Source organism: Erpetoichthys calabaricus, chromosome 12 (genome assembly GCF_900747795.2).
Source record: "Erpetoichthys calabaricus chromosome 12, fErpCal1.3, whole genome shotgun sequence".
In the NCBI taxonomy this organism is placed as follows: domain Eukaryota; kingdom Metazoa; phylum Chordata; class Cladistia; order Polypteriformes; family Polypteridae; genus Erpetoichthys; species Erpetoichthys calabaricus.
In genome coordinates this window covers 55,022,400-55,033,589 of record NC_041405.2, presented here as the reverse complement: position 1 = coordinate 55,033,589, position 11,190 = coordinate 55,022,400, and the positions used below count along the sequence as shown (strand labels likewise).

The 11,190-nt window shown below is 43.5% G+C and overlaps 1 protein-coding gene across 1 annotated transcript in view; it reads right to left on the bottom strand.

The window, feature by feature from the left end:
• Positions 1-885: 885 nt before the first annotated feature.
• The window catches only part of gcat (glycine C-acetyltransferase), a 41,053-nt gene continuing 30,748 nt past the window's right edge, over positions 886-11,190 (bottom strand). Inside the window, exons 7-9 of the mRNA XM_028815584.2 lie at positions 4,887-5,058; positions 2,672-2,793; positions 886-1,259 (exon numbers count right to left, since the gene is read on the bottom strand). Coding sequence (XP_028671417.2) covers positions 1,108-1,259; positions 2,672-2,793; positions 4,887-5,058 — 446 coding nt within the window. The 3' untranslated portion in view covers positions 886-1,107. The remainder of the gene's footprint in view (positions 1,260-2,671; positions 2,794-4,886; positions 5,059-11,190) is intronic.

Sequence of the window (11,190 nt, the reverse complement as noted above, 5' to 3'; positions counted from 1 at the left end):
CACGCTATTGGTACAAGAGATTATGATATGCTAACGCCCACCGGAGAGAGTAACCACGGAGCACACAGCCTTTTTTTCTATGTGGGTGCGGCAATGCGCTGTATGCTCCTAACCCCTCTCTCTCTCTCTCAGTAATACCCAACCTACTCCGAAGCAACGTTTGCACTGATTTGTGTTTTTTGTATGTTACACCCTCAGATACCTTATTGTAAGAGCATCCTTTATCTACGATGGATTGTTCAATCAGAAGAAAATATGAAGCTGGTTTTAAATTAAACTTTGTTGATGTGGCGAAGGAAATTGGTAATTGCGCTGCTGCAACAAAATTCGATGTGTCTGAGAAACTGGATTGGAGGAGGCAAGAAAATTTAAAAAAAAAAAAATTAATAAGTGTCGCATCTTTGAACAGGTGTACAAGTCCAGGTCTGATTTTATGATCGATTTTTCGGATTTCAAGACCAGACTTGTACGTGAGTATATACGGTAGTTTATAATAATGTAAACAAAGGTGTTGAATCATATAAATGCTTTCTTTTAAAAAATATGAAGTGTTGTACTTGCTATTCTTCAGCCATATGTACAGTAGCTCCTTTATTACATTAAGTGGAGTAATTGCTGTTTATTTTTGGATATGTAATTTAGGGGCAATAATGCCAAAACCCCTTATTGCATAAGGAGTTAAACATAGATTACAAATATTGAATGCACTTTAATAAGCCTAAAATGTAGGGGAATTAATGGAACAATTATTTTAAATCAGCAGTAGCAGCTAGAAGAATGAAAGTAAAGAAAACTGAAGATACATAATAGTACCCATTTAAATGGACAGTGACAAAATGTGAATACAGCGTGCACACACCCCGGCTAATAAAATGCTCTGAATAATTTTTACTTTAGTATTACTTGACCTTTATTTAGAATCTTCAACCACTGCCATCTTATCAGAAAGCTTCTCCTGCCATGTTCAAACACCAGATAAAGTTCTCAGCTTTATGACTTGGCATATATCCAAGTACAAAGAAACTAGACAGTGAATCAGCCTTCCCCAATCAATGGTGACTCCTCTTGCTTGATCCAAAACAGGTAGGTGTTAAATTGACAATGGCACTAAGAAACCACACCATGTTTGCGTCCTACTTCTCTGAATGAATCTACACAGCGGTCAATGTCTTCGTTACTGTGTGCAGCAGAGATCTGCACACGAATCCTAGCCTTGCCCTTTGGCACCACAGGATAGCTGAATCCAATCACATAAATCCCTGTTTGGAGAGTGAAAGAAAAGATGACATTAAAATACAATATACAGAAAATCTTGTGTTAGAAGCAGCTGATTTGAGGAAATAAATCCCATCTACCCCTGCAGCCATGTAGAAAAAGCTTTTTAAAATCCCAAAGAGGTTTATGAGTTCCTCAAAGTGCTCCTTGAACCAATATCACTAGATCAATGTTTCTCCATCCTTGCCGAGTGAGATTCCACCTGCCCTGTCAAAGTTTTCTTTAACGCCTCTGTAATGTCAAATCTGGGGACCATAATTCTAGCATTGCATGGAAGGCTTCTTCAGCTTAATGGCTTCCCTCCCTAATGTCATTCACCAACAAGTCCTAGAGTTGCCCCCATGATAGACACCAACAACATTCTTGCCACAATGTCCTGCAACTGCTGATATCTTTTATGGAGTCTATTCAGGCTCAGTCTCCCTGACCTTTCCTATGATACAGGTAAAGGTCATCCATAGGTGAGAGTGGAAGTCATCCTGAACAAAGACATTCACTTATTGCTCTCAGTCAATCCTCACTATCCATTTTGGTTTGCTAAGTCTACTCAACAGGCACTATACATCCATCTGAGCCACTTCACCACCAACTAGTGATCAGCTGACGACTCAGCACCTGTCTTTACCAGACTATACCGAACATATACCCTCAGATCAGTAAAATCAGTAATATCTGGTGCAAGGTATTCTGGTACCACGTCAACCTTTGAGCTTCCCTGTGTTTGAACAGTGTGCTCATTATGAACAGTCCATGACTACCACAGAAATTCAGTAAAAAGTTTGCATTCAGGATCCTTTCTGTCATACCCTTCCATGTATCTCAGTTATTCCCCACATGTGTAGTGACGTCTCCCAGGACTCAGTAGAGGGTATGCTTTCATACACCAAAATGTAGACCACTCAGAATAGCTGTTTAGTACAGACAAAACCAGTCTGTATTTGAACCTGTGTTGAGATAATGGATCATTCTTTGACTGGCACCATCCCTTAGAAGAATTTGCTATTGAAAGAATATTCTACTGAAAGAGCAGACTTGGCCAACAATACAAATACATTTGAAAATTTGAGAATTCTAGAACTTGTGGATGGATTGATTATTAGTAGCTGATCCTACTGAAATGCACAATTCACAGTAAAACAAATTATATTAGAATTACTACATTGTAGAAACTAAGGCTGTAAAATGACAAAAAAACAGCTTTTTTTAAAAAAAGATTAAAAACTATGGGAATATTTTAAATTTTACAGCTTCTTGAAGTGGATAATGTTAATGTAAATAACCAATTTATCTTTATCGCTTATATCTAAAGTGAAATAAGCAATACTGTGAAAGCTAAACAACAAAAAAAAAATAAAACAACTGATCTCTGAAAATCAGTGCAAGTCAGCATTCATACCTTTCTTCAGCATGTCATCAGCCATAAGAGAAGCAAGACGCGCATCTCCCAGCATCACAGGACAAATGGGATGATCTGCACCTCCAATTGTAAACCCAGCAGCTTGCATTTCACTACGAAATCTGTAAAGGCACAAGTCACAAAGGCGACGCTTAGAAATCTGGACTGTCAAGACTTCATATTGCCTGTGAAAGAGCTATTTGAGTAACAATGTGTATTTTGTTAGCTGTAACTCTGTAAATACTCTGGGTTTGTTATTGGTGTCTGAAAATGTACTAATAAAGGACTTTGTTACGACACATGTCACTAAACTATAAAATCAGATGTCTAAAGAGGCAGTGAAGATGTGCCAGAAACAGCACTGTGCCATCAAAAGTGGAAGACAGATGTGATTCATCACCTAACAGGCCCAGTTACAATGTGATGGACGTTTGTAAATAATAACTAGGATTCCTTAGATTAATTTATCAAGTATATCTAGTTGAGTGCAGTCCAGCGTTCAGCCTGATACTTTCAAGATATGCTCTGTTGCTCCTACATTATCGTTTTCCATCCTGTTCAATGAATAAAATTAAATAGTTGGATGAATGAAGGTTATGCTCTGAATAAGAAAGCACTTTATTTAAAAAGCAAAAAAAAATTGTGTATACAATCTGACCCTTTCTGTACAGAAATGTTTTGAGAATATGTATGAAATGTATTGTACAATAAGATTAATTAATTTTTGTTTACACATGTATAGGAGCTGGTTTGTTAAAAAAGGCACAAATATCTTGAGTAAATAGTTCTCACTGGCAGAGGCACAATATAGCAGGCTTTCTGTTTCAGTAGAAACAGCATTAACTTCAGAGCAAAGCAGGATATTCTATTGAGTCAAATAAAAAAAAATGATAGAAAACAAAGTAAAACATGTGTATGTGTCAGAAATAAGTCAATCACATGACATGATGTGGCCGAGTCAGGTATTTATATTTTTTCTATTCAGACACACAGATAGAAGGCCAGATTAAGCCAGAACGACACGTAGTTCCATTCCCCAATTGACCTTTTTCAGTCTTGCTCAAACAATACAGCATGAATTGAATGGAAACATGATGACTCAAAGAAAAATTAATTAAAATAAATCAGAACTAACACTTCATGTAACAAACACAACACAATTATTATGAACATCATTCATACATGGATCAAGTGAAAACTTCTGTGGTAATGTTGATTTTTACATCCAGGTCCACTTTATAAAGTCTGTGTCCTCTCCCTCAGTGTTACAATTGAAAAAATTTTTCACTCCATCTAATGGTCATCATCTTCCAGTTCACCACGGAGAAAGTGCATGCCAGCTTACATAACAATAATGGCACAATTAGTATTTAGGTGAACATCTAAGTCTCATAATTAATTTGTGTAGCCACTGAATGACAATCTTCCAAATTACTAAAATGTGCTCCATAACACAGGACCATCCTGCAGTGTGGACTGTTATGCCTCCCTTCAGTCATAGATTGGGGATTCGGCACTAGAATTAGAAATAATGTACTGAAATGTCTGCTGTGACCCAAAATAAAACTGGATTAAATGATTATTTATTATATTTGAAAATATATTATGTCAGCATAGTAACAGTGGATGTAATCTCAACTTCATTTTTATGCTTTTGTAATGCATCTCACCTGCCTGCAGCTTGAACGTCAATTTTTAGTTTGTACCTCACTTGCAGGGTTGGGATGCAAGTGCCCTAAACAAACGGTAAACTATGCAGCTAGTACATTTTTCAAAAGTTCGAGGGTGAAGTTTACCACAGTCCTATCCTAATGTGCACGTCAGTTAATTTTCTTGTATCAAGATGAGTGGCCTCTGATTTTGTGGTCAGAACTGCTGATAATATCCAAATAATGAAGCCGTTTGTGAGCAACGACTAAATTGGGTTAGTCATTAATTTACAAACAAATTTTCATACTAGTTTAGTTATGAAGGGTTTTAGGAAACAACCATTAGTTAATCAATCTTAAAATGAACTTACAGTAAGTGCAACATTATTTTGCTGTCATTGCATATAAACTCAAGAAAAGAAGCAGATAGAATGAATATGAACAACAGCCAAGAACATTAACAACATTAGTCCACCAGCTACTTCTGATATTCCCATTAAACCATTGCACATACATATTTTAAGTTTACTTGTGTGAACCTGGGTGAAGCTGGGGGTCTGGCTTACCTCTTGGTTTTGGCTGCCATGCTTTGTGCAATCTCTGCACTTGCCATCAGCAATTCCAGTGCTTTGGTGGCAGAGCCCACAACGGGTGGAGGAAGAGTATTTGAAAAAAGATAAGGTCGTGAGCGTTGTCTTAGAAGGTCAATTAGAGCTTGTGGTCCCACAGTGTAGCCACCTGAGACAACAGAAAAACCAAGAAAAAAATTTAATCTCACGTTTTTGGACAAGAAATTTTTTTTTTTGTGCAGAATAGAGAGAAATAAGTTTATGACACAACAGAACTCAATGGTGGCCAGTTACTCGTGTCGCATAATCCACATGGCAGCTTTCTGAACTTCAAGACAGGGTCATTGACCAACAAATGATGAGGATAGGTTTGTTTTCAATTCAAAAATTCATTTTTAAGAGGCTTTAGGTTTCATGTTTATGATGTGTTAACTGTTTAACAATATTTTAGCAAAAAAGCATGCATTTTACATGTTTTGAGCATTACACGGTGTCACACACGTGCACATAGGAAACAGCTGAAGGGCCTAAACACTAGTAATTCTACGCCAGGCCAGGGGGCGGCGGAGTGTACTGACTATCTCTCTCAGTCTTTTACAGACCTTTCCCGGGAAATCCTGCCTCTTGCCGGTCCCAAGGATGACGTCACTTCCGGGCACGAGGACGCCACTCCCAGTTCCTGCACCACTGACGTCATTTCCTTTCCAGGCCTTTAAAACTGCCATCTTGCCTCAGCACAGGCAGTTCTGTTCTGGACTCTGATCTATACACATCGTGTAGAAAAAAAAAGCAATTTTGCAGCCAAGCATATTATACAGGTGGCTGCCCCAACTCTTTATGATGTCTCTGACTCATTCTTGTTACAGTGGCGTAGTCGGTAGGATACGACTTTCCCAGAAGAAACCGGGAAGGAACCTTGGATATACTCAGGTAGGAGAGTACTGGGGCCATGTTTCCGGGTGGGTGGCGTGCTCAGTGGTCCACAGCGGCACGGTGCAGGCTTCGCTCCCACCAAGGGACAATGAGCCCCTAGTCCTACACAGGGAGAATGTGGAGGAGACCCACTGACGTGGGCTGGTTCCTGGGGGGAAAACAAAAAGGGCGTACTATGTTCTCTCAGAGGAGAGGACTGAGCTGCCCATTGGGACCAAGGTCCCAGAGACACATGGGCTATCCCCAGACCAGCAGGTAAAACACCTACAAGCTTGGGAATATGATCCGGAGAGATCAAGCTTATGATCTCTGGGAGCTAGTGGCTCAATGGCTGAAGCCATTTGAATTAAACACAAGGCAAATTGTGCAGCAGGTGGCCTGCTTTATTTTACTTAAAGGTCTTCCCAATTTTGCCCAGCCGGTCTGGGGAGACTTTCATTCCATGGATGAGCTAATAGCTCAAGTAAGATCTAAGCCAGCCTCACAATCTGTGAGAGCAGAACGGTCCTCTGGTGGACTCCATAGGGATTATGTCCCACTGTATAAGTCCCTTCCATATAAACCGAAGCCTGTCCCGATGTCCCCGGGGCGCAGGGTGGGCCACTCGCGCGGGAGCGGGGAGGGATGCAGGTGGAAGGAGGGAGGACGGTTATGTGCACTTATGAACCCCCTGGCTATTGGTCATATGGGAGTGGTAATAATTAATGGATTTAGAGTTACAGCCCTTCTAGACTCCGGCAGCAACATCTCTATTGGTGATTGCCGTTACGTACTACCGCGACAATGGACGAGAAAAAAGACCAGTATCCGGTGTATACACGGCGAAACACATTTATATAAAATCGCCCTGTGTGTCATAAGCTATTAGGGGTTAGTAAAAAAGTTCTCTGTGGCGGTCCACCCACACCCACCTTCTCCTGTGATCCTAGGGCGGGACTGGTCTAACAGTAAATGCCGTGTACTGATAACTACTCCCCGTAACCCTGTAGGCCTAGTCATACAAAGGACAAACCCGACTCAGGCTGTTTCCACGCCGTGTAACCTGCCAGAGGAGAGAGATACGGAACACTCTGAGGAGGACGGGGAGGCTCCTGGGCCGTCGCACTTAAACACGTCATCAACCCGGGCCTTGACAAGTCGGGAGGACTCCCGGCCCCTTGAGGTCAGACCGGACCCTCTCTCCGAAATACAATTTCAATTCAAAAAAACACCGGGGTCTTTCAGGAGGGAGCAATGGAATGACGACTCCCTGAAGTTTGCTAAAAATGCAGTCGTGCTTGTCAATGGCCAACGCACTCATCAGCCCATGCCTCGCGGCCCTCACTTTGTACTAGACAACGATCTGTTATATCGAGTAGCTGATCATGAGGGCAGGGTGCGAAAGTTGCTGCTAATCCCACGAACCTACCAGCAGCAGGTTTGTGAGTTGGTGCACGCCCACCTCCTGGAAGGCCATTTAGGCACCGAAAAGACAGAGCGGATTAAGCTCAGATTTTATTGGCCGGGAATAAATGAGGAGGTTCACCATTTTTGCATCTCTTGTCCAGAATGTCAATTACGGCAAATTCCTAGGAGGGACCGCGCTCCTCTCGTTCCCCTCCCCCTGATTGATGTTCCCTTTGAGCGTACTGGGGTCAACATCGTAGGACTTCTGGAGCCCTCGGCCCGAGGACATAAATATATATTAGTCCTTGTAGATTATGCTGCCCGATATCCAGAGGCAGTTCCACTGCGCTCTGCCACTACTAAAGCTATCGCATGGGAACTAGTGGGTGTATTTGCACGTGTCGGGGTCCCTAAAGAAGTCCTTACGGATCAAGGGACGCCCTTTACATTGGCGACGTTCAAGGAAACGGCCAAGTTACTCAAAATAAAGCACTTAAGGACCACGGTGTATCATCCTCAAGCCGACGGTCTTGTCGAGAGGTTCAATCAGACTCTCAAGCAAATGCTGCGCAAGGTGGTCAGCAGGGACGGGAGGAACTGGGATCAGCTCCTCCCCCTCGTGCCCTTTTTGCTTATCGGGAAGTCCCACAAGCCTCTACGGGGTTCTCCCCTTTTGAACTGTTGTATGGACGACAACCCCAAGGATTATTGGATGTTTTAAAAGAGGGATGGGAAGGAGAGACTCTTCCCTCTGTCAATATATTAGAGTATATCGCGCAGTTACGCGATCGATTCGGAAAAATCCAACCTATTTTAAAAAGTCACATCGAAGAGGCGCAAGCAGCACAGGCCCACTATTATGATCGTGGGACAGCTCTCTGGGAGTTCCAACCGGGGGATCGGGTCATGGTGTTGGTCCCTACCTCGCATTCTAAGTTGCTTGCCCATTGGCAAGGCCGATATGAAGTTAAGGAGAGGAAAGGGCTTGTCGATTATTTGGTGAAACAACCCAATCGTCGGCCGAGCGAGCAGGTATATCATGTCAATTTGCTGAAGCCGTGGAAGGAGAGGGATCCCGATCCCTCCTCCGTTCAGCCCTGCTCTTTCTTTGCTCAGAATGACAGCCTTAACTTCGGTCCCGACTTGAATGCTAAACAGAGACGGGAACTCGAGGCAGCGATCTTGTCTGTTCCGGAGGTAGTGAGTGAACAACCCGGAAGGACCTCTCTGATTGCGCACGACATAGTGACAGAACCTGGAGTTATCGCATGAGAACGCCCATATCATCTTCCAGAAGCAAAGAAGGCAGAAGTGGAGCTTAAGATCAAGCGCATGCTGGAGCTAGGTGTGATTGAGGAACGTTATAGTCCCTGGTCCAGTCCAATTGTCTTGGTCAGTAAGCCCGACAGGAGTTGGAGGTTTTGCAACGACATCCGTCGACTGAATCAAGCCTCCCAGTTTGACGCCTATCCAATGCCTTGTGTGGACAACCTTGTCGAGAGGCTTGGACAAACGAAATTTTTGACCACACTTGACATGACAAAGGGGTACTGGCAGGTTCCTTTAACGGACTCCGCGAAGGCTAAGACCACGTTTAGCACCCCTAGTGGGCACTGGCAGTACAGGGTCCTCCCATTAGGGTTACATGGGGCTCCGGCAACTTTTCAGCGTCTGGTGGACAGAGTGCTCCGGCCTCATAATGCGTTTAGTGCTGCTTATTTGGATGACGTTGTCATCTATTCCAGCACATAGAAGGATCACGTGCGGTAGGTGGAAACGGTATTGCGGACACTGGGTGAAGCCGGGCTTCGAATTAACCCAAAGAAGTGTTTCTTTGGATTAAAAGAAGCTAAGTATTTGGGCTACCTGGTGGGTCGTAGTGCCGTGAAGCCACAGTGCTCCAAAGTTAATGCCATATTAAACTGGCCCTGTTCGAATACCAAGCGGCAAGTGCAGGCTTTTCTCAGGTTAGCTGGGTACTACCGCTGGTTTGTACCCCGGTTCTCCGAGAGAGCAGCATCCTTGACAGACCTAACAAAGAAGAGGGCTCCAAACCACGTGGTATGGGCTGACAAGACTGCCGCTGCATTTTGTGACCTAAAACAGGCCCTTACATCAGCACCCATATTGAAAGCACCCAACTTTTCACTTCCTTTCATACTCCAGACGGACGCTTCGGACACAGGCCTGGGGGCCGTGCTGAGCCAAAGTGTCGATGGTGTTGAACACCCTGTCATGTACCTGAGCCGAAAACTGCTGGATCGGGACACCAGGTATGCGGCAGTGGAACGGGAGGCTCTTGCGATAAAATGGGCGATTACGCAGTTGCGATACTACCTCTTGGGCCGTGAATTTACTCTGGTGACGGACCATGCACCTCTCCAGTGGATGGCCCTTCACAAGGAGTCAAATCCGCGGGTCACTAGGTGGTTTCTTGACCTCCAACCATACAAGTTCTCGCTTGTTCACCGTAAGGGTTCTCTCCATGCCAATGTGGATGCTCTCTCTCGAGTCCACGACCTTTCGGACAAGTCCGCCTGACCCGATGGGTCTGGGCTAAGGGAGGCGGCATTGTCACACACGTGCACATGGAAAACAGCTGAAGGGCCTAAACACTAGTAATTCTACGCCAGGCCAGGGGGCGGCGGAGTGTACTGTGTGGAATATGGCCAGCTGTTCATCCCAGCCAATACCCCCAAGCTGCCAGGTGGAGCCCTGCCTGCAACATGGAGGTTCCCCGAGTTCCAGCATGGCATCATGGACAGTGGAGTTTTTCATCACAGCCCTGCTGGATACCATGGGAACCTCCAGGGGACGCTGCAGGAAGGCCCAGAGACTTTTGTTCACCTATAACCCGGAAGTGCGTCTTAGTCACGGGCGACAGGGCGAATGACACACTTCCGGGTTGAAGAAAAGGAGCTTTTCACGGTCTCATGAACAGAGAGAGAGAGAAACGCTTCCAGGTCACGGACTATATAAAGGACTGTGAGAGACCAGAGTGTTGAGCTGAGCTGGGTGGAAGGGTGGCAACGCGTCTGGGAGTGGAGGATTGTGATTATTGATTTATTAAGTATTGTGGAGTGGAGGGTGCTTTGTGCACATTTATTATTATAATAAATTCATTTTGGACATTTATCTGGTGTCCGACGTCTGGTCTGAGGGTTCAAGGGGTCACGGGGACCCTTAATCTCTCTCAGTCCCTTGCAGACCTTCCCCAAGGATGACGTCACTTCCGGGCACGAGGACACCACTCCCAGTTCCTGCATCGTTGACGTAATTTCCTTTCCAGGCCTTTAAAACTGCCATCTTGCCTCAGTACAGGCAGTTCTGTTCTGGACTCTGATCTATACACATTGTGTACAAAAAGAAGCAATTTTGCAGCCGAGCATATTATACGGGTGGCTGCCCCAACTCTTTATGATGTCTCTGACTCATTCTTGTTACAATGGAACTTAGATGTAGATTATGCGACAGAATTAACATAAGATTTTTTTTTTTTTTTCACATCACTTGCTATTCTACAAACACTAGTCAGTATCGCCTCCATAATATTCTTTCTGTACATTCTGCACAAAATCATGAAATAAACATTATTTTCATCCACCAATATAAAGTACATGGGGTAAGTAACATATAAAGAAACAGTTTTGGGTGGAGTATTTCTTTAATTAGACGGGTACATTTTATTTCAGTCAGTGACAAGATAGAAATTCATCCCTAAAAGTTTCTTTCTGACTTGGGTTATTCTTTCATCATATGTATGTATGATGATTTGTTGCAAAACTCTGAAAAATGGCACAATTTGTTGTTGTAAAGTACAGTAAGATGTACTTTATCTGCAGAAAATCTAGAACATTTTAACCATACAGTTACAGACCAGAAGCTGTAATTAGTTTTATAAAGTGTCCTACCTGGCCCATTCCAATTGCAAACTGGTAAGTCATTTGCTCAGGAATACAGCTTGAGCCAATTGTATACATCT